We start from the raw sequence: 24,249 nt of genomic DNA on the forward strand, positions 1-24,249 counted from the left end.
AAACGCGTCGAGGGTTAATCGCTGGCTCCACGGGGCACTGCGCTGCTCAGAAATAAACAAGGAATGTGCTACTGCTACACGCAAAAACCCAGACGATGAATCTCAAAAAGCCTTGTGAGTGGAAGGAGCCAGCCACAAAAGGCAACATACTGCATGATTTCGTTTATGTTAAGTTCTAGTAAAAGCAGAGCTATAGTGACAGAAAGCAGATGGGTGGCTGCCAGGGGTGGAGAGGGGGGTAATGTCTGCAAAGGGGCCTCAGGACACCCTCAGGGGTGATGGAAGCGCTCGGTTTCGGGGCTCAGCAATCTACGGCTGTAAAGGCCAGATAGCAAATGTTTGGGGCTTAGTGGTCTGCATACAATCTCTGCCGCAGATTATTTTTCTTAATAGCCCTTTAAAGACACACGAAAACAAAAAACAGGTGGGAGTTGGATTTGGCCCACAGGCTGTAATCTGCCAGCTCCTGTTCTATATCCTGTATGTAGTGGTGGAACTAGTTTACGTTTGTCAAAACTCACTGTACTCCTAAAATGGTTGAATTCTGTTGTCTGTAAATTACAATTCTGTACAACTGATAAAAAAAATATGAATGAAGCAGACAAAGAAAAAGAAATCCATGGAATGAGAAATACACTGTCCATGTTGATAACATCTATAATCTCCCACTTCTGAACTTCATAAATTCGTTTTGCTTGTGCGCTGGCAAGCTTCTGGTGCCCTACTAGCCGAGATCAGCCATCCTGTTGGCATGGCTGGGTACCGTCTGGCCCAGTGACCCCGAGGTGCCCTGGGGTTTGGTGACTTTGATGGGGAGACAGGGCGCCTCCGGGGGCTGTGTTTACTGATGACCCTGGACAGGCCATCTATCATTTGAGACCTCTGTGACCCTCTGGGGGAGCTGCCTAATGTTGCAAGCTCAGGCTGCACAAACAGGAGACAGTTGGGGAGACTGCTAACCCTTCTGGAGGACGCAGCCTCCCTGCACATTGGCCTTCTTGACAGAGCAGGAAATACCATACGTGGGGTGGGAGGAGTGCCCTGACCCCACTCCAATCACTGCCAGACACTATTCTCTAGTTTTCCTTCCTTTTCCTGCCATATCGCATTCTGCCATTGCCCGCCAAACACTTGTATGTTTTGGCTGCTCTTTGGCCCCAAGTCTAATTTGGAATCCTTTCCAACTTCTGACCTGTTTTTTTTTTTTTTTTTTTTTAACAAAATCTGATTTCTAGCTATATAGAAACCTAGATCTCTTCCCGTCTCAGGGATACAACCAGAAGACCACAGCATATACACATGACAGTCCCTTTTAATTCTGGAGGAGCTGGGCCCAGGCGCAACCTTGTCCCAGCTTTTGGGGTCTGTTGCCATTCTTCTTGTTTTGTTGTTGCTTTTTGGACTGGGTTTATCCAGGACCATGTGGCCGCCAGCCACGGCCCTGTCAGTTACATGCCTGCACAAGCCCTGCAAAGATGCTTTCCTATTCTCTGCCACTGTAACTTCTTGTGATAAGATCCATATATTGTTCCTGCTGTGTTGAAATAGGCCTTCAATTTAATTATTCTCACATAACCTGGCTCACATTTTGGGAGTGACCCCCATTTAGTGCGAGAGGTTTAATCAACCAGTGTGGGCCCCCCGCCTCCACGCCATGCCTGATTTCACAGGTGCCCTCTTCAGTGGGGTGTTCCGGTCAGCTCTGAGGCTAATTGGCTTAAATCCTCCTCCAACTGCTGAAAACTCATTTTGAAACCTCGGGATGGGGTGGGAGCTGGAAGCAAGGGGCACACTCGATGCTGCCGGGAGGACGTGCTGCAGAGCTCTGGACAAACCAGGTGAGGGGCAGGGGATAGCACTTCCTTGTCCACTCTCCGTAAACCCCACAGGCTCTGCGAACCCCAGAAGTGCTTGTAACTCACCTGGCAACAAAACTGATCTGACCTCTTTCTGGCTATAAAACCTGAGGCTACTTACCATTTTTGTTTATTCATACACACTGCCATAGAAGTAAGAATGTATTGGAGTACGGGCTTCTTCAGACTCTCCTAGGATGTTATATAATGTAGGGTCCATGCACTGTATGCATGTTCGTTTTTAGAAAAGTCTGGTTCTGAAGCACACCCGGGCCCGAGAGTTATGGCCCGAGCAACGGCAGCAGGAGCAAGTACATCCTGGCCCAGAAAGGAGAGGGAGAGAGCGTGACCACTCGTGAGGACTGGCGTTCTCCGAAAGCCTCTGTCTGCTCTGTGTTCTACAACAGTCCTTGGTTTCATAATCTCTCAGAAGCTGTATGACCCGAACGTGCAGAAATGCCCCCTGGTCTCTGCCCCTGCCAGCAGCCTGAAGGAACTGGGGGGAAAGACAGGCAGAAGGTCTGAACCTCCGAAGGCCTGACAGGCCCCCTTCAGGAAGTTGTTACCCCCACCCCACGCCCCCAAATGCCTTCTAATGCTTTATTCTGGCATCGAGACTGTCCAAAATGACACCACAGTTTAATTAATCATTTTCCTACTGCTCTGTGAAGTTTATGTCTGTAAACATTTCATTTCATCAAAAAACAAACTATTCAAATGGAAAGATTTCACATATTTTTTAAAACTCTTAATCCAATCTCTGCCAATGGAAAGTTTAATTGGCCACTGGGGTCAGGCCTATTTTTCCAGTGCCTGGCCCGAGTCCCCGATGCGGCAGATAGAGCACCCTGACCCTGTACATGTGGCACCCCCGAGGCCGCCTGCTTCCTGGGCGGCTGTCGCCAGGGCAGCCACGCAGGCCACCAGCGGGCCCACGCCAGGTCACATGCCTGCTCCTCATCTTGCTCCTTCTCTTCCTTCTCTTCTCATGCCTTCTCTGCCTGGCCCTCTCGAAGCATGGCGACCATATGTAACCAATTCCACACACTGGGCCAAACCGAAACATACCAATGACAGCTTTGCCAGAAAAGCGGGAAACAAGACAATATACTTGGCTGACAACGACAATGTGAGTGGGATCAGCTCTCTTCCAACCGTCCATAGGCCAGAGCCCACACGCTGACCTGTGGACGGCACCTTCACAACCCTGCGCGATCGAGAGCTGTCCACCGAGCAAGACTTAGGCTAGTTTTTACTCTACAAACAACAGCCGGATTAAGTGGACTGTGTTCATATTTTACAAAATAGCATCCTCAGCTCTAAGAATAATTTTGAAAAATCATTTCAAGAATTTTTTTTGTAGCAAAAATGTATTTTACCCTATATGCTACTACAAAGATGAGCCTATTTCATTTTTTTAGACGGTTTCATACTTTTGTTACCAAACCCCTCCCAGCCCCCCCAAAACAACCTTGTTCCTTTCCCCTCTTTTAGGTACTTTTCTCCCAAGACACTGGCTTCACCTAGGACCTGGGAGGTAAAGGACAGGGACTGGGAAGGGGGTAGCACAAGCTTGAGTGCCAGGGCGGCCTGAGGAAGCATCTAAAGGGGCGTGGGGACCCCAGAAGAGAAGAATCTTGTATCACACCTCCTATGGAAGGAGCTGACCCAGAGAGGGAGGCGGTGCTTGGGAATGTTTTTCTTTTTCCTCCCTTTAAGGGAGGAGAATGCTAGCAGAGAAAGAGAAAAGACAGAAGCTTTAAAGCCCGGGGGCGGAGTACGGGCATGTTTTAGGGAAATGTGGTCCCCAGCAGCTCAGGCCTCCACGTTTCCCAGCAGGAGCTGCCGTACAGACCCTTCTTCAGCAGGAGGGTGGTCTCCGCGCTGCCAGTCATGGCCGACTGTGGGAGGTGTCATATTCTCACAAAGCGAAGCTGGGTGTGTGCCCTGCTTCCCAAACCTCCATATCAGAGGACCTTGGGCGGGCAGCTGGCTCTGCCTCAACCCTGTCCTCTTCTGCCCCTTGCTGTGCAGCCCCCGACTCTGTTCCCTCACTGGGTGGGAAAATGGGCCATTTCCATGGGTCACTCTCACAGGGCACCGCTTAATGGGCCTCAGTCCACAAAAACTGAGGGGCCTGCTGTGATTTCTCTTCCCCAGATCCTCCACAGGGCCTCCTGTCACCACAGGTTTCGGGCTTGCAGACCCGGTCATGGAGAGAGCATCGTTTCCAGTCGGTCTGCCCAAAGCACTACCGCTGGGACTCTCCAGCCAAGTGGACTGTACTCACTTCCTGTCGTTAGGACGCTATTGTCCTTTCTAAACCATTTTGCTGGCTTCCTCCTCATTTCCGAATTAGGGTCAAGCTTCCGACTCTCACTATCGATTTGTGTGTGTGTGTGTGTGTGTGTGTGTGTGTGTGTGTGTGTTTTCTTTCCCTTATCTTTGTCTTTTCCCCTCCCCTTCTTTTAAACTTTCCTATTTCTCTCCTCTGAGCTACATACTAACTCAGTAGAGCCTCCCTTCCCTCTTTTCTTCTAGATTCTTTAGGGAAGAAACAAAAAAAACCCCCTCATTCTCCCTGGCAGAGCCACTGCACTACTTCTCACTCTGCATCCTCTCATGGGGTCTCTCAGCAGAAGACCTGACCTCCCCTGCCTCAGTTTCTTCATTTGCCAACAAAATACCTCAAGATGCACTGTGCTTTCAGCTGTTTGAAAAAAAAAGACCAAAAACAGTCTTCTATGACAGAAGAGTGTTTTGCTCTATGGCTTCCCATTTGTGCAGCCTCCTAATATGGATCTTGGAGGGGCCATCTCTGCACGGTCAGGGATTTTTGCTGTTATCGGATCAAGGCTGCATCTGGATTGGATTATGGGTTGCAAGAACCTAGATTTTGGGACCGTGGAAAAATTAAGCACTTTTAACAATCAATGGGAATGATGCTAGGTTATCAGACATCAAGATTAGTTTTGTAAACTGAGCTTTCCATTCAAAGGACATTACGCTCTATTGTGCATAAGGCTTTCGTCAGAGGCTCCCCCTGGCTTCTCTGCATAAACCCTGTAAGAGCGCCTTCGGTCTACTCATCCGTGTGTGTGGAGCAGCGCTGCACTAATGCCAGGGGAAGGAGGGCCGCGTTAATGGCGCTCGATCAGCATGAGCTTGTGCTAGCAGACCGTCACGTGCTCTGGCTGTCTTACTGGGCGGCAATCGGGATGTGTCACGTTAGGTCTGGTGAAGGATCAGAGTACAAATTTCAGGCAGACAGATGCTGATCAAAGAGCAGAGATGAAAAGAAAAGAGGGACTCTGAGAAGGCACCATAATGAGTAGTTTTGTTTCTCTTGCCCCATGTTTACCAGATGACCTCAGGGCAGCTGTTTTTATTATTTATTTTATGTTTTAAAAATGTTTATTTTTGAGAGAGAGAGAAAGAGAGAGAGAGAGAGAGAGAGAGAGAGAGAGAGAGGGCAAGCACAGGCTGGGGAGGAGCAGAGTGAGAGGGGGACAAAGGATCTGAAGTGGGCTCCGCATTGATAGCAGAGGGCCCAATGTGGGGCTCAAACTCATGAACCAGGAGATCATGACCTGAGCTGAAGTCAGGCGCTTAACCTACTGAGCCACCCAGGTGCCCCAGGGCAGTTGTTTCTATTAAGTCTGCTATATTAGTAAATACAGAAACAACAGCTACTTAGGCGCCATAGTAACGATAGTTAAAGTTGATCGCGCAGTGCCAAGAAGTACTCTTTTGTCCCAGAAAAGAAGTGAGGAAGGGGGTGAGGGTGTCCATTGGGAAGGCCATGGAAACACAGCTGAAATGAAGGACAGAGAATGCAGGACTCGGGAGTGGAAAGTTCCTCTCTGGCTGCCCTCTCTACTTGCATTTTCCTCCCTCCCTTCCCTCACCAGCCACACTGGCCGGCCAAGAGAAACCTTGTAGGGAAAGGTGGCAACATGACTCCTGGGCACTCCAGGCAGGATTCCCTCCCTGGGGGACGTCATGGGCTGAAAGGAGAAGCCCTGGGGGCTGTGGATTGGGACAATGCATTCTTGGCTGACAGGAGAGGTTCCATTCTGCTTCCCATTTTCCTGTTGGAGAGTCTAATCACTTCCTACCCCAAGAAAACTCTGCTCTGTCAGAGTGCTGAGCACAGCAGGAATGGTAAGAGTGCAGGTGATGAAAATGGGCTACTGAACATGGAGGAATGTATGTCGATGATTCAGGGCATCTGAGTGGGGCAGAGGGGGTAGAAGGGCGGGATTTCTAATTCTCTAAGGAAGGTGGCTTCTAGTTTCACTAATTTTCTTTGCCTCTTCGAGTCATTGTCAGGTGACTGGATATATTCACGAAAGCCAGGCAGCTGACACTTACTTAAAAGATTTGAAAGTGCTTCAAATGCATGGACAAATGTGATGTGCTTAAGAGAATGATCCTGCTTTGCTAGATCCTGCCAAATTCACAAAGCAGGTGTTCAGTTGAGAGCCAGGGCACAGGATGGCCAGGACATTCCGCCTAGAACAGGGTGGAACATGGTGTTTCAGCTGACCACAGTGGCAGTTTCCCAGAACAACTTTGAGGACAGAGGCTATCTCATGGCTGGGACAATACATGTCATAGTTATGTGTGGAGATGATGGAATAGAGTTGAAAGGCTTTAAAGGCTATCGGACAAAGTGAGAAATCTTGTTTCAAAAACCTCATGCGCATAATCTGTTTTTTTCCCCTATCCCATCTATCCATCCATCGATCCATTGATAGATCCATCTGTCTATCCACTGATCAATCAATCCATCCATTCATCGATCCACGAGCTTACACTTATCGAGAGTCTACTATGGGGGGACACTGCTGAGCACTGGCAACATATAAAGGAGCTGCTGTCCACTCACAGCTCAGAGCTGCTGTGAAATACAGACACACAGACAGGGGCTTCGACAGAGATATACCAGGTGTCATGGAAGCAAGCAGAAGGGGCGAGCCACTTGGCATGGACATGAAGAAAGCTACACAGAGGAGGTAATGTTTGGGTTAGAATTTGAAGGATCCTGAGGCAGGCAGTAAAGCCGAGAAGAGTGACTCACACCTCAGAGGGGTCGCTCAGGGGGAAGGGCTGGGGGTGGCAAGAGAGATCTCTTGTCAGACCACGTCACCCCTGCTTAAGCCCCTCAGTGACACCCCATCTCACTGAGAGTGAAAGTTTAAGTCCTGCTCAGGACCTAGGAAGGCCCTTCTGATCTGCCTGGGGGCCTCTGAGACCTCCTGTTCCCTCTGCTTCAGCCACACTGGCCTCCTTTCTGTTTTCAGGGCATCACCATCTCTGGGATCCTTCGAAGAAAGACTCCCTGCCAGACAGCTACTTGGCTAGCCTTGCTTCCTCCCAGGCCTTTCCTCAGAGGCCAACCTCCATCCTCTTCCCCGTTTTATTTTTCTCCCTACTTATTACCACCCAGCCAATACTGAACATAGTTTGCTTGGTTCATTGTCTCTCTCTTCCAAGAAGAATAAACACTCATGAGGGCGCGAGTTTCTGTCTGTAGGCTGAGTGCTTTACTCCTGGTGCATCAACAGTTCCTGGCATATAGTAGGTGCTCAATAAATATTGTGGAGTGACTCAGAGAGATTCTACCCCCCCCCCCCAAAGGGCTATTAAGGACTATGCAAAACTAAGGCTTCTGGAGTTTCTCCGGAAGGTGAAGGGAAGCCACAGACATTTTTAACTAGGAGAGTAAGATAAGCGGGTCTCTGTTTTCTAGGATAACAACCTGGTGGTGACAGTGATAGGATGGATGTAGGGGAAGAGGAACTGAAGCAGGAAGTCCCATGAAGAGGTCACTGCAGAGTGGATGACAGCCTGACACAGGGCAGTGGAGGCAAAGAGGAAAAGAAGGATGTAGGGGAGGTTCTGAAGGTGACATGACAGGTTAAAATCATCAGCCTCAGAAAACTCCTTTTATGTGCATGTTTTCATTTCTCACTTAAACAATCCATTGGTACAAAATCCATTCCAATCCTGATGCAAAGAATGGCTGTGTGCCTTGGCTCCCAGAAAAGCAAGTTATACCACCTGGCCTAGAATGTGTTCAGGTCAGGCTGCTCCCTGATTGGCTGTTTGCAACTGCGTGCATCTCTGTGGCAAATCTCAAAAGCCACCTTTGTCTGGGAGGGTGGTGTGTGTGACTCCTTTCTGCTATGTCCCTGTTAATCTCAGTGTCACACTTCAGTATTTTCTTCTTTGGCTCCAAGGCTGTCATTCAATTAGAGATTGTCCTTCTTCCCTTCCTTTTAATCCATTCCTTTTTCAGAACTAGCTAACTGGCTAGGAGGCCCATGTTTCATTGTCTCCTCAACCCTTCTGCTCTTCATGTGGTCACATCTCACATACTCCATTCTAAGCTCCTTCTCTGATTCTCACTTCTAGAACTTGCTCATGCTGGGCAAATATGCCTGGAAAGCTTTATGAAGCCATGGATAAGTCCCCTCCCCTCCCGTGACCTCCATCCTCATCTTGCAGCCAAAGTACCTTTCCTCTGTGTGAAGGTGACGGAAGGTCATGCTCAGGTATGGAAGAACTCAGAAAAATACCGCCACCTACTGTTCTTGAAAATGGAATTGTTTAAAAATATGCTGTAGCCAACTGTGAAATTTCTACATCGCGATGTCTGCATGTAAGGCATGAGGGACAGGGAGTGGGACTCTGTCCTGGGGTCCCACCGACAGGCACAGGGATTGGGTGCGGCAGAGAAGCCATGCCTTGACGCACCCTGACTGACTTGGCCACACCAACACTGAGGATGTGGACAGGAAGGTCCTTCCTTTCCCAGTGACACCTGGATGAAGCTTAATGACGCTGTGCCTTAGGAACTGTTATTCATTAAGGTAATAATCCTGTAGTGGGAATTCCTCTGTAAAAGCCTCTCCCTCAAGAAAAGTTTATGCTAAGATACAGAAGTCCAATTAATAGGACTATAACTATATTAAGAAACAACAACAAGAAAAAAACCCACCAAGAAGCACCCACGGCTGGGAACAGGCCTGGGGGTGACGGGAGCTCGCATCACTTGCCTGCTGACAGAGCTCCCCTGGCCACTGGGCCGATCAGCCGGGCCCCAGGGTCTCCACATGGCAGCACGTGGGGCCCTCACCATGGGCCTTTACAGCCGCACGTCCAGGCTTCATGTCATGGCCCTCAAGCTCCTTATCCTGAGGCTCCCTGAACAAGCACTGTTGTCCCACACTTTGCTGCCTTCCTGCTTGCTGGTCCTTGTCTGGAACCTTCTTCCCTCTTCCTTGACTTGAGGGGGAACCCTGCTTGCCTTCTTCCCCATGAAGCTTCCCAGAAACAACCCGTCCTCTAGTCCTCATGGAAGCGGGGCAGCATCTCCTCAGAGGATAGAATGGTGCATAATAAAGTACGTGGTTCTCATTTCAAACTCCTTTGCCATGCTCACAGGATTCGGAGGGCAAGGTCTCTCTGAATCAGGTGCCCCGACCCTATTGTCAGAATTAAGATCCGAGGGCAACAAGGAGTAAATCCAAGTAATCCACTCCTTGAGGATGATTTCCTCTAATAATTAATAAGGAACAGAAAGGACTGATGTTCTTGCTGGATTTGATGCGTGTTTTACCTATCTGACTGAAACTCCCATGAGCGCAGGGACTACGTTTGTGTGTTTGCTCATGGCTCTGTCGCAGGCAACCGCATCAGTGCCTCGCTCCAGGAAGGCTTTAGTCAGCTCCTGAGAGTGGGAATGTCTTACTTGTACCGACTTCCCAGGTAGAGCAAATGCCTGCGCCGTTCACAGGCACTGACACTGGGCTGAATGAGTGAACCTCAGTCTGAGTTCTCAAATAAGGCGGTTTTCTTTATGCTAGAACCAAACTTGGTAAAACACTCTCTCTCAGAAGCACACACCTGCTCGCCTTCCCGGAGGCCCCAGCCCCTGCCCCTTTGTCTCGGCTTCTGTGTGCAACCCTGAGAAACAAAAAGCGGCTTTGTACTGCTGAAAGGAAAGCCTTTACAGAAATGCAAAACAACATTAACCTTTTCCCCTTGGTTGCATTCAACACACTGGCTGACCATAAACCTGGGGGATTCAGGGAGAAATTAGTTCAAAATTCAGGCAAAAAGAAAAAAAAAAGAAAAAAAAAAGAAAAAGATGCCTTTTTATCTTCAAAATCCCAAGACCTGCACATTTTTCCCCTTGAGAAGCAACTCAAAAATGCCCCTGCTGCGCTCCAGGCCCCTCTCAGGCAGCCCTCTCTTGGAGAGCCTGCCCACTGGTGCATGCTGGGAGGAGCCGCCCCCGCAGCGGGATAACGGACTTCCACCTGCATCTCAAAAGGCCCAGGGCTGGCGCTTCAGAGACACGGAATTCTGTCCATTTTGTCTCTGTGCCAGCCTGCCTCTCCTAGGAGTCTCAAGGCCACGCCAACCTGCAAAGAGATCCTTTTTGCTTCTCTGCATTCTCTGAAGATGGCCAGAAATAATCATAAAAAACGAACAAAGGGATTACAAATTAATCTGCGCTCGCTGTCTCCTCTGACTGCAAAGATGGAATTACAAACCCAGGATTTGCAAAAGACCTCAATTCCTCATTAATCTCCACTATCGTTTCTATCATGGCTTTTTTTTTTAAGCTCCTTTCTTAGGGAATGAGGGGGAGCTATATTCTTTCTTCACTCAACAGTAACTGAAAAATATGTCCTTAACATTTCAGAAAGCAGATTGTTCATGTGCTATAATATAACCACTAAAGCGTGGAGGTAAAATAGCACGAGTGTCCTTTACGTCACCATCTTCGAAATTAATGAATTTAAGCATGGATAACTGAAATCTGTGGTTTCTTTGAAAAGCATGAAGTTGATAATCCATAAAAATTCCAGAGCCTGAGAATCTCTAACTTCTTTATGTTGCACTTGCTTTTCTAGGGCATATTATGACTGTTCAAAACTGCGCAGTGAGTGGCCTCTAACCTGTGTTTCGCATATGCCTCGGCTCTCTACGGCCATCTGGAGCTGGGGTCTGCAGAGAACAGGTCCTGGCATTTTCCTGCCAGGTTTACTCCATGGGTCAATGCTACAGCGTAATCAAAGGGCACATCTCTTCCCTGGAAGTGTCTGCAAACCCTTAGGTGGGCTGAGCTTCTGCCAGCCACATTTCTGCTCCTGGAGCCACGGGTGCACACTGCTGCTGAGACAGGAGAGATGCCATGTACTGGGGCAGACTGAAGCCCTCATCCTGCTGCTGGGCACATGACTACTGGCAGACAATGCATGGTAGCTGCTAGCCTGCATGATGTCTGCGGTGGCTCCCGGTTCTGCTTTTCCCTGGCTAAATACCTGTCCATGTTCTCTAAACTCATGCTCAGCAGAAAGCTGAGGATGGGACTTAGAAGGCAACTGGAGAAGGGTCCTCAAATGGTGCTGGGAGAGCATCCAATTGGAGCCCTACTGCTGCCCACCCTTACCTGGGTATGGCACTCTTCCTTTGGTGACCAGCTCTGTGAGTAAGATTCCAAAAGACCATACGTCAGACTTGATTGTGAACCTCCCGTACAGGGCTGCTTCGGGGGCCGTCCACTTAATGGGGAACTTTGCACCTGCAGAAAGAACACGTGATTACTTGGCAGTCAGGGAGCATATGGCCCTGGGTATGGGGCTGGGGAGGAAGAGTGTTAGGAAGCCACTTTCACAGGACTAAGTTCATAGAGGAGGAGGGGAAAGCGTCAATAAGGAATGGAGTACAACCGACTACAAATGAGCAGCTGCGGGGTCTAGTGCTGGCGCCGTGACCTTAAGCAAGCTAGTTTAATTTTAATTTTCCCATCAAAGGGTTGGGAGTTCAAAGCTCCTTAAAGCTCTGGTTTCTAGACATAGGAGTCTATGATCACACTGAATATCATAGGTTTCGACTAGATATGAGGCTGACCTGTGATTTAGGGAACTCATTTTATACACTTTTGCTTTGAAATTATGTCATATTTTAATAAATATATAGTATTAATCGTAATGCTACACTCATGAATTCTTTGATAAAGAAGACGCAAGTGTGCTCTTACGAGGTGCATAAAAACCGAGTCAAACTACCACTTCTCTCAAGGCGAAGACAATTTGCTGCAACCCATGTATTTTGCTGAAATGGGCTCTATTTCCCAAGGCCTCCTATATCCATGGCAGAGAAACGATTTCGCCTTTGGCTACTTCCTTCCACCTTTTGTTCCTGAAAGTGGCCATCTTGGCTTCTGGGCTAGTTTTTTCTTTTGTACTATATGATCCCTTGTTTACATCCAACTTTTATTCTATCCACCCAAGAGGGTACTATTTAATGTTTGTTTCAAAGAGCAGTCTTGCCTCAGTGACTATCTTGTGAGTCTGATTTCTCAAGACCATGCAGTAAATTCATGCCAAAATCAGGAGAATCTTTCCTTTGAAATTTCTCCAATCATTAAGGACTCTTCTCTCCAGTCAAAAGGAAGGGTATTCTTTATAAGGCTAGTTGTGTGTACGGGGAATTATAACTGATTCAGCAGCCTGTGCTCTCACATATTAGGCTCAGCAATTATAAAGCAGTTCCAGATATTTCAGTGAACAAACTAAAAGAAAAACACAAGGAATTTTTATTACTGATGTAAACACAATTATATGTTAAAGACATGTTAATTTTACTTAGGAGCTCCTAAAAAAATCATACAAAGGCTGCAGAATCAGAAATTTTTGTAGTATCTTCTATGAAAAGTCACAATGGGCAAAAGTGGCAAATAATTAAAATCTTTAAATTAGCATGGTTTTAATAACCAGAAGTATGATAAGTTGGCGCAATTAGATTTTTGTTTTAAACACAGTCCATGATAACATCTTTAGCAAATCTACCCTGGCATTTTCTGGCAATATAATTTTCCTCTCCATCTCTTTTATGCCAGTGTGAAATGAAATTAAAAAAAAATCCTACTATTTCATTTTGTGGCATCTCACATTTACACTAGAGCAGATAAGTTATTCTATGGTTTTCTTTTCCTTTTATGCACTGAGTTATTTTTAATTAGCTATGTTTCTCAAGCATAATTATTTCTATCTTTCCTTAAGTGCTGCATGATTCCACACAAGGCCTGGTATTCTCTGAACAGTCATTCTGTTTTTAAAGTTTCTTTCAAAGCGTTCTTCTGTGTGAGAACCTACCCTGGAGCATTCTGTTCACGCAGCTTTGGACTCTGAGCCGCTGGGATTAATGTGATAGATTTTCTTCAGTGTTGAGAACAGACTTTGCCCTGGACCAAACCTCAGCTGGAGTTCTCTTATTTCAAAGAATTAAAGGTATATTAAATTCATTCCTATTTAAACTATTTTTTGAGCCCAATGCCTTGGAAATCTATGTCCATCTCTAAAAGCAAAAAGAACTTATTTTTCTCCCCTGTGCAGATACAACTCCTGTAAATAAAATGACAAGCATAAGGAGCCTTTCTTCCCTCCTTGGAATCATTTAACACTTGTGAAGGTGTGTATGTTGCTGAGGAGAAGCTGTTCAAAATTTGGATAAAGTCACTTTGGATTTTCTGAGAGAAGATTTCATAATGTGAGATTAAGAAAAACAACCCAAATGTCAATATATTAGCCATTTGTGGGGGTCGGCTTCCTTGTCTTCTCATTACATCATCTACAACAAGCACTGTAGTATGTAAACCTTCAACAAGCAAGTTCAAACAAAGGCTGTAATCTATCTCTGATAGGAAACCATTTGTGGATACGGGGTTTGAGACTTAGTAGCAGAAGCTTATGCAAATAAACTTATTTTGCATTAGTTGTCTTTCTAAGATAAGTCAGATGTTTACTTACACCTAATATATTTTGGAAGAAAAAGAAATAAAGAATGTCTTTGTCCAATTTCTCTTACTTTTTTCCAGTCTTAAAATAGCAGCCACTGTTGACAAAAGAAGCTTCTCTAAAGACAACTCGCATTTTCCGTTCCAAGGCAGACAAAAGGTTAATAAATTAAAGCAGTGATGATCTGTTAATCATTAACTATTGTTTCAACAAAAGAACTGATTGCTGCTTGCTCTTTTACTCATCTCATTACCTCTCTTTCCCCTCACCTTGGTTTCCTCCCTCTTAAGGGGACAGATAGAGCCCCAAAGCGGGGAGAGTTCAACCCTGGGTCGGTGGCGGGTGGGGGGAGGGTATAGCGATCCGTGCCTGAGCAGGCTGCCTGGTGCAGACCCCAGTCTATGAGAACAGTGTTGCTAGTGCCCTCTGGAGTACCACCTACACAATCCCACGGGTGGCCCTTCTGGGGGCTACGGTGGCCTCTGTTCTCAGGTGAAGCCAAGAAAGCTCAGAAACCTGAAAGGAATTCTGGATCTCTTGGGTATAAACACTGCCTTTCCCTTGAAAACCAAGTTCTGACAGGCAGAAAGTCAGGATCAAAGATGTCTTCTAAGCAGTATGGACTTGTAGAAAAAAGAAGACAGTGTCCAGAGGCCTATATGACAATGAACTTGGTTCTGTTATATAACCAGCTGATTCCCTTTTCTCTCAAAATCCTCCTGTTTGGCAGCAGGATTCAGATGCCAATGCTATTTGCTATCTTTTGCATTTTACTGGAGGAAATGCAGCAAACTACGGCAGGTGAGATAATCTGTGTCACTAGTGTCATGGACTTTGGAGGACCCAGAACACTCCATGAGCTTGTACAATGTTTAGGTGGACTAAAAAACATAGGAATGATCATTGCTCTAGTTTTAATTTCTTACTGAATTTACTTTAACAGTTTAGGATTCTTTTAAGCCGACAAAGGGCGCACAGAATATACATATATGGAATGCACAGACTTGAAACACCTTTCCCATTGAGTGTTTCCTAGGCCGTGTCTGCAGATTTTGTACCTCTCAGGGTAAAGCCACTGCTGAAAGCCTGACCTGGTGCTGTCACTGGGGCCCATGTCCTGGGACCACCTTCTGGGGAGGGTGTCTTTGCACTTGTGTCATTTACTTCCTGCCATCATGGTGAGGCCCAGTGAGCCTCAGGCTGAGCCATCTGACACCTACATCTCCAATTCTGTTTCCCTAAATTCTATTGAGATGTGAACTGAGTGAGTGGAGTGGTCACGAGCTTGGTGTGACACCAGGGGACCAGACTCCCTCTCTTGGCTTCCATCTCTCTTGTGACCCCAATGTCACCTGCATTTGTATTGCCTGATGCGCCCTCCCTCTTAAATTCCTGACCTGTATAACAGATTCTCTCCTCAGCCTCTGCACTGGAAGGCTTCAAACGGCCTTTCAGTACAACATTCCAAATCTATCTTCCCCATGGTTTGTTGTGTTTGTCAACCGCCTAGCTGATGAGACCAGAATGCTGAGTCCCCCTCACCTGGATGCTGCATCTACCTGCCCATTGCCGCACATCTTCCCTGAGTCCCCTTCTGCCTCTGCTGCCTCACCGCTCTCCATGTTGAGTCCACTTCACTCTCGGAAGTGTGTCTGTGCGTCTCCACTACCCCCTCGCTCACTGTCACCTACCTGGACTCTTGCAATGGCCTTCCTGTTGGGCCCACATTTACAGTTTGGTCCCTCCACCCTACCTGTCCAGCCTTTTCTTGTTGTCCTGGACCTCCTGGTCCTCCCTACCTTCAACCTCTCCATTGCTCTTCTCTGATGGTTCCTGCCTGCCGCGGGGCCGCGGGCCAGACTGTTCCCTTTGCGGACATCCCTACCCCATGGTGAACTCTGACTCCTCTGTTCTTAGCCTCAATGTTATTTGCACGAGGAACCTTTACCTGAACACTAAGACTGGGGTAGGTTCTCTGATTGCTGCCAGAGTGTCTTGTTCTTTGTGGCTGCTACCATTCAAGGGCAAATGAATACGTCTGAAGTATGCCTTTCTCAATAGATAGAGACTGTCCTTGAGGGCAGGAGCAGGTCTTTCTGGATGGCCACCTTATTTCCAGTACTGAGCCCAAGTGCCTGGTGCCCAGGAGAAATAAGAGAAAGAAGTGGTGAATGACTAAGTAACTGGATGGCTGATTAGCCCCTCCGGCCTTCCCTTCTGGCATGAACTGCCAGAGCTCCTTCCTTATTATTAGTCCCCTACTCTTTGGAGGGTCCTATCCTAGTCCTCAGTGACCAGTGTCAGTGTCTGTCACCATCTGGATGCCCTTATAAGGGTCTAACAATTGCCGACTACCATAGAAAAGCATCTGCCACACACTAATGACATTTAGAAACACCTGGAAAACTCTGTGTTTTCAGTGCCAAATGAAGTGTGGAGTCAATCTGTCTAAGATGGAGGGAATCCCGGACTTTGCTCTGTGAGGAGCAGGGGGTCTAGATCCCTGGAGTTACACGTGGGGGTGCGGTTATATCAGTAGAAAGACAAGGTGGCCAGGGTCCTTGGGAGCGTTCACAGCAAAAAACAGTGGGACATCCTTTTCTGAATAGACAATGTGAGGCAGGTGACTAGACGCCAATCACTCACACTCATGGGCCCTGGTCTTTCTCATGTCAAATAAGGTTAACAGTCATCCAGGCTTTAAGTACGAGGAAGGAGAGGGTTGTGGATTTATTCAGTTATCAAAGTTGGACCACAAAATAACAATGAAAACCCCACTGCTGCTGGCTGGTTTTGTTCTCTCGTTTCCTACCATGAGGATTTCTGGGTTCTTGCCCCGTGCCTGGCACCATACCTAGTGCCAGGGATACACCAGTGAGCTCAGCCCCTGGCTCTCAGGGGGCATGCGGCTTCGTCTGGGAAGGAGATAAAATAAACGAGTGGCCATTATAGATGTCAGACAGTGACAGATGCTATAAAGAATAATGAAATGGGCTACAAGGACAGATTTTATGGGGACCCCATCCTAAGTGCGACGAGAAACCACTGGGGCTTGTGAGCAGAACATGATGACATCCCACCTCATTCTTTCTCCTTGTCTTTCAAATGTGGAAGATAATATATCACTGCCTTGAGAACGATTCATGATGAGAAAGAACATGAAAAGCACTTTGACTTTTCAAAACTCTCGAGAAGCATCATGACATTTCAAGGCCCATGGGTGTCTATTAGCAATTAGTACTGGCTACGTTATGCTTCTATTGTCACCTCTGACATCATGTTTATTTAACTAGTGGCTCTAGTCATATTTGTGCTATTTTAGCACACTTTTCAGGATTGAATAATACTAATAATCTCAGCAACAAAGGAGTAAGACTTAGCATACTTCAAAACTGCAAAGCTGAAACATTTCTGTGAGAAATGAATTAATGATCTTTTCTGAGTTTATTCTTCCCTGATGTCCTTCCTTCCTTCCCAAGCTTTCTTGTGTCTCTGCTTTAGGCTCATCTTCATAATTTTCTTTTTTTATTTTTTGAGTTTATTTATTTTGGGGGAGAGAGAGAGAGAGCAGCAGAGAGAGGGAGACACAGAATCTGAAGCAGACTCTGCACTGTCAGTGAGGAGTCCCATGAAGGGCTCAAACTCATGAACCGTGAGATCATGACCTGAGCAAAGTCAAGAGTCAGATGCTTAACCAACTGAGCCACCCAGGCGCCCCCATCCCCTGCTTTCTGATGGCAAGTGAGAGGCCGAGGTATTGCGGACCCCCCTCCCTGCTTACTCCCTGGGCAGAGGTACACAGGCTCTCCTGTCTTCTGCCTCCATCATCTCTGGTGAACGGGGCCAGAAATACTACACAGACAGCTTCTCCTCAGAAGTCCCAGGTCTTGATTTGCAAATGTCTAAGGGACAAAGCCTCGATGGTGTCACACCTTCATCTCAAAGGTAGTGACTAGGAATCTAAATTCATCATTTTACCAACTCATCTTACTATGAATATTTTCTTATAAAGGATATTCTTGTATTAGGCAGAAAATTTTACTAAAAGACTGACCTGACTTAAAAAAGTTTAGTCTCAGGGCGCCTGGGTGGCTCAGTTGGCTAAGCTTCTGACTTCGGCTCAGGTCAGATCTCACGTTTGTGGGTTCGAGCCCCGCGTCAGACTCTGTGCCTACAGCTAGCTCAGAGCCTGGAGCCTGCTTCCGGTTCTGTGTCTCCTTCTCTCTCTGCCCCTCCCCCTCTAATGCTCTGTCTCTCTCTGTCTCAAAAATAAATAAAAACATTAAAAAAAAATAAAAATATTTTTAAAAAGTTTAGTCTCATTTTAATACTTTAGGATGCAAATGAAGTATCATTTAAAAAAATTTTTTTTTTTACTATCCCTTTTCTGGGGGTCACATCATCATTCTGCCAGTTTTCAAAGAGGGAAAAAACCTGAAAGCCAGCTGGGACTTCTCCCATTCCTTAAATCTTTGAGCTAATCCATCACCAAGGTTTCCTTTTCCTTATCTTACTCCTTTTTTTTTTTTTTTTTTTTAGTAATCTCTATGTATAACATGAGGTTTGAGCTCATGACCCTGAGATCAAGAGCCACATGCTTTACCAACTGAGCCCGCCAGCCACCCCGTATCACCAAGGCTTCCTGTTTTCTTCTTTGACATGTCAAATTTTCCCTTTCTTGTTTAAGCTCTTTGCTGAAACTTGTCTTGGGTCCTCGTCCCTCTAATCAGTCATCCTGTCATGGTGCCCTGCCTTTGGCTCACTGTCCTTCCAATGAGTCACTTAAACCTCAGTTTCGTAACCCTGCCCTCACCAACCTCACTGTGGGTCCCCCACTGTATGAAGGCAGAATCCCCCACCTGTGTTTCATACCCATGTTTCTGTTCAACTTCAGGTTTTGCTACCCCAAACCCATCTTCTAGTCTGGTTTGCTTTCCCGGAACCTATACCCTGCCTGCACTTGGCATAATCGTACTTGCTTCTTGTTAGCTTTTTCTAAACGTCTCCTCTCCTTTCACCTGCTTAGCTGAAGCCTCCTCATCTCAAGTCCCACTTTCTTCACGAGATCATCTGTGATTACTCCAGCCTTCACTGATCTCTCCCATGCCCTTGGAGCCAATGCTATCAATAACAGTATAGTGCTTGACAATAATACCCACCATAATAGCTAAATATACTGAGGGCTTGCTAAGTGTCAGGCCTCATGCTAAGTGCTTTACATGCAGGAGATACATACCAGCTACAGTCCTGTTCTCCAGATTAGAAAACTAAACAGAGAGGGAAAACGATGTGCCAAAAGACACATGGAAATGGTGCACTAGGATTCTGAATCAGGAAGTCTGGCTCCAGAGCCCGAGTGCTTAAACACGTACACCATGCGGCTGTGTCCATGTCTCTAGCATGTCTCTCCGCTAGTTCTGCATGTGTTATTTTTTATCTTCTTAAATAGAATGTAAATCCTTGGAGGTTAGAGACCATGTTTTATACTTAGATGTCTCAACAGTACCTTGCCTAAGGCTAGTTAAAGAGCAACTGCTCAACCTAGCAATATATCTAACACTGTGATGGTCAAAGAAATTCTCTTTCTTTACACAGATTCAAATCAGATCCAGAAAAGAGTAAATACACAGCAGTGTAACAAACTAATAATTGTTCCCACCCTTAGTGTTATAGAAATAGAATCATCCTCACTACACTCTAGGACAGTCTGACTGAATGCTCTTGGTGTTTAAATGAAACAGGAAGACCAGCTAAATTCATTATGTCAGATGGCTTGTCTCAACCACCAGGTTCCATTCCAGTTAATGACGGTCCTATATCCCTAGTGGCCAGGCAGTCTGCTTTCTTTGCCTCAAACAGAAACAGCTCTTACTTGATGTGGTTACTTACTAGACTGTATGCATTTTCATGCACCAAGATGATGGCAGTGGCATTAGAAATGTTCAAGTGAAGACGGCAGAGACTTCCGCTCCCAAGTCTACTTCCTGCACTAAGTGTATGTAAGTTGGCCGGGAGAAAATGCTCTTGAGTGACAATGCAAAGGGGCTGTGCTGGGATTAAGGGGTCATTTGTGGAAGGCCCTGTGTGGCCATTTATGAAAGTAGCTTCTGAGTCAGTAGATCTGGGCTTGCACATTCGATTTGTCCAGTGAACACTTAAAACCTCCCCCAGTCTCAGTCTCCATGTCTGTAAATCGGGACAATGATCGCCTCATGAGGTTGTGGTGAGAATTATAAATAATGTAAGGGGATTAGCATGGCATCCGGAGCCTGAATAAATGCCAGCTATTATTTTATTTAGACACTAATGCAAGGCACTGAGGTGCATCGGGTTAGCCAAAGCTCTCCAAACTTGGAGAGAGGAAAAGAGGATGAAGAAACCTCAGTGTGCTCATCAGTGAATTACTGAGAACTGACTGAGCCTTCCGTTAGTCCCCAGTACAGTGGGAGGGCCTCCTGAGAGAATCAAGCTGCCCTAGGCCTTTCCAGGCAGTTGGGGAGACAGAGCTCACAGGCAAATCCAACAGAGAGCTAAATAGACTGTGGTGCTGGCTCTAAGCAAAAGAGGGCTCAGGAGAGAGGGAAAGAGTGCACAGAGAATGGGGGCTCTGGGTAGAGGTGGCCACGTTAAAATGCGGCAGTGTGACCCATGTTTCTCCTTGGCAGAGGCTCAGCTCAGGGGCCAGGACAGGCTTGGGTGGGGCCCAGCTCACATTATTGGCTCTTGGTGGAGAATTGAACTGTTACGCCTCCCCCTACCCCTGTCCCCCCACCCCCCAGGCTGGTTCCAAAGCCCTGTTTCAGAAAATTTCCCCTCTGGCTAAAGAACTGGGCCAAGGTGGAGAAGGCAAAGCCAGTGTGGGATAAAAGGGGCCAAATCCTTCCTACATAGAATACACTGATGCCCTGACAGCATTTTCAAGGGGGAAAGGCATTAGCTTCAACAACAGACACTGTTTTTCTGAACCAAAGATCCATCTAGGGTCCTCTTTAATTATGAAGCCACAAACTCTGCAAATTATTACATTCAAAATTAAATAATATGCAGTACTTCAACGTTAAAGTTACCCTGAGGAATAAAGGAAAGAAATTACAAACCACGCCAGGACCAGGAAGCTGATTACGTTGGTGGGGAGGGGTGACGAGGCAGGACTAGCACAGGATATCCTGTAGAGGAGAAATCAAAGCTGACCTGACCTGGAACCAGTGGTTATTCAAATAAAACAAGGATTTCAAACCCAATAAAACTGGGCAATGCAAAAACTCAAGATTTTTCACGTGCCTGGAGTAATACAACTGTGTGTTTTCCCGTTATTCCTGGCGGCGCATGCTGTTGAAATTTTTACTATAGATTCATATGATTTTAGCACCATGTTTTAAAACTAAAAGTAAAGAAGGAAAGGGTACAATGAATTTACATGATGTGCCCTCTGAATGCATACTGTGAGCAGGGAATTTGAGAAGGCAGGAGGTGGGGAGAGGGGAGTGCTGTCGCATCAGGGGTGTGGGTGGAGGGAGGAGGTGTTTGGCCAAGGAAGACTGAATCAAAGGCCAGTGGCCGGTCCTGAATACACTGCAAAGACAAGGCTTGGTTGGGTAGGCACAGATCCAAAGTCTGGTGTGGCTGCATCCACAGAAGGCATATTCAGGCTGAGAGGGTTGAGGAAAGTCCCAAGGGAAGCCCCAAATGGAGAACCAGACAGAGATGCGGTGCAATCAGAACTAGAGGACAGAGGGGAGCAAATCCAGCCCCTGGGGAGATGGGGGATGAGGCTGCAGCCAAGGCAGGAGTCCTGGCATCTCACAGTTGAGGAAGGAAGGGCAGACAGTTAGATGAACCAGGAAGGATGGCAGAGCGTCATGCAGAGGACAGAAAACAGGCTGTGACAGTTCTTCTACCATCTGTGGGGGAGGCAGCAGGTGAGGGGAGGGTGCTCTTGCTGCTTGGCTTCCCACCATGCTCCTCCCAATGGTGACCAATGGTGACCAATGACAACCCACAGGAACTCTCACCGGCAACACAAGAGAATGAAATTCACTGGCATCTCTTGAAATGACGGGTATTTGGGCCTCTTACTCTTAGGAGGGAAATCTCAGGAAGAGCCACCCAGAAGACTCTGGTTACAGAACAGACTGGTTGGGTGGAACTGAGGAAAGAAGGAACCTTGTTAGCTATTCTGGAACACCAAAGCTCTGAGTAATTCCAATGATCCTACCAGCTTTCTGAGAGCCAAATGAGAAGCAGAATCAGAATAAACATTCTGATTCACAGTTCCAATAGGATGGACACACTACCTCTGTGGACTTTTATCCAGAATAAAAGATGAGAAAGCTGCTTGTAGGACTCTGGGACCACTCTTAGGCTGCTGTTCAGGGTGGTGAGAACTCGGCCCTACATAAGAAACAGGTGTCTGGGGTGCAGCTCAACCCAGAAATTATCCCAGGAATCCAGCCACCCCCAGAAGGGGCAGCGGGCCTGGTTCAGTCTGACGTCACGCCGCCAAGTATGCTAGGCAGCAAGCACGAGCCCTGGGGGGCTTGGGAGCAGCTGGTGGTCATATTGAGGGTTTTGCTAGAGGTAGGAGGCAAGGATCTGCAGAAGACAAGAACCACTTTGGGGTCGCTTTTTCAAATTGCCCCCACACAGTGCCTGTGCCACTGGGGATGCCAGCATGCTGCCTGTGTGCTTTCTTTCAGCTGGAAGAAACGGAGGCTTCAAGATGTGGGGCACTTTTCATCTGCACTGCCTGTCCCTGATTATCCAGATGATGCAAATGAAGGAGGTCCTTCTGCCAGCAAAGCAAGATGAGGAAGCCAAGTGACATTTTTGATGTTTGATGGCAGTCTGCAGTTCCTATTTACACACTTTAAAAATCACAGAGGGTGACCATCTGCTTCCTTCTTGCTGATGACTAAGGAACGTGGGACGCAGAGACCAAGGACATGCTCTTGACCATTCAGAAACAACCGCCAAATTGCTCTGCCCAAGACAGCACAAAGGAGAAAGACACCCACACGGAATACAACACGTGACTGCCTGGTGCGGAGAAAGAGGAAAGATATTCCGGGGAGCCGGCTTAGTGATCAGGTCTTAGAGTGGTCCCATCTGCTTCCCCCGGGGCTGTCAGGGAGTAGAAGGAGTGAGTGCACCCCCTTCCAGCAGTTTTAATCTTAAAACAAGGTCTGGGGTAGGCAAGGGTGAGTTAAAGTGCCTCTCTTTTCTCTGTGATCTTTGGCTTTCTGCATGTCCTTTCTACGAGGAAAAAGGATGGTCCGTACATTTCATCTCGCTTTCCGGGGCGGAATGACCCACCCACCGCGCGGTTGGCCTGGCCACTACAGCTCCGCCACGGCTCCGCAGATAAACAAAGCATCCCTCTTGGAAATGCCTTGGAAGCCCGGGGCTGTAAGCCGCAGAGTACAGATGAAGGCGCTTTTCGGCCTCGTGAGGGAAGTATACCAAACTAGGCAGAGCCGGCTCCATGCAGCACCCGAGGGCTCCCCGGGAGGGCTGGCGCTGACCCCGCCGAGGGCAGGGCGTCCTGCCCCCGCAGACAGCCCCCAGCCCGGGAAGGCCCGGCCCAGCCCCGTAAACGCTAGGACGGGCAGTCCAAACAAACAGGTTTCCTGCTCTGGACTGAAACAATGGCTGCTTTGGAAAAGGTTTGCTTTTCGTCAAAGGATGGTTTGCTCCTCTCGTATGGGAAGAATTAGATTAAATTCCGTGATTAAACGCTTTCCCTGCCCACCTCCCCTTCCCTGACATTTGCCGCTCAGGTCACAGCACACTGTGTGGGAATTGCAGTGCTGTTGTTGACAGAGAACAAGAAACGTATGTGCCGGCAGGGGCAGAGGGAGGGCATCTCATGGCGAGATCAGCCTTGATGTGCCACCGGATTACAGAGGCCTCAGATGAGGCTGATTAATAATTCTGCAGGAGCCCTTGAGCAGGAGAGCTGGTGTTCTGAGTCCGATAATCCCCAGTCATTGTGATACAAAGGGAGGACAGAAATTGAATTCACAGTTCTGAATTGTGAAATTCAAAATTTGAAAGAAATAGGGATCTGCTTCTTCCTGGCTGTGTTTGTCAACCTAGCTGCCTCCTTGTTTGTGTTAAATGGCTACTGTGCTTTTTGAATCCAAAATCTGATTATATTTAATTAGCACAGGCATCTGGGATTTCTAATACACAAAGAGTTATTAAAGTAACAAATCTTTCTAAAATATGTTCACCATGAAAGAATGTGTTAATTTATGCAGTAACAATTTTTTAACATGAAATAATTAACATGAAAACTGCAACAGTTATGAATTCTTCGCAGTCTAATTTATATGTGAATTTTCCTCCAGATAATAATCTATTCAGCTTAAACCTACAATACTGGGAGCATTTGAACAGACACATTTTTCTTCTTATATTTAATACACAAACCGAAACTCACAGCATGTCTTATACAAAATCACAAAAGCCCCGGTTTCTACATACATTCCAAAGATCCAAAGATTAAATTGCCTTGACATTAGCTGCTTCAACAATGATCCTGTCATTAACTTACACCTTAAAAAAATACACAA

General features: G+C 46.9%; 1 protein-coding gene across 3 annotated transcripts in view; it reads right to left on the bottom strand.

Annotated features, from left to right (window-relative positions):
* FYN (FYN proto-oncogene, Src family tyrosine kinase) overlaps nucleotides 1–24,249 on the bottom strand; it is a 182,136-nt gene that overhangs the window by 1,283 nt on the left and 156,604 nt on the right. For all 3 annotated transcript variants that reach the window (XM_029945651.1, XM_029945649.1, XM_029945650.1), the window contains exon 12: nucleotides 11,326–11,457. In XM_029945651.1, coding sequence (XP_029801511.1) covers nucleotides 11,326–11,457 — 132 coding nt within the window. The remainder of the gene's footprint in view (nucleotides 1–11,325; nucleotides 11,458–24,249) is intronic.

The sequence above is a fragment of the Suricata suricatta genome, chromosome 7 (assembly GCF_006229205.1).
Source record: "Suricata suricatta isolate VVHF042 chromosome 7, meerkat_22Aug2017_6uvM2_HiC, whole genome shotgun sequence".
NCBI lineage: Eukaryota > Metazoa > Chordata > Mammalia > Carnivora > Herpestidae > Suricata > Suricata suricatta.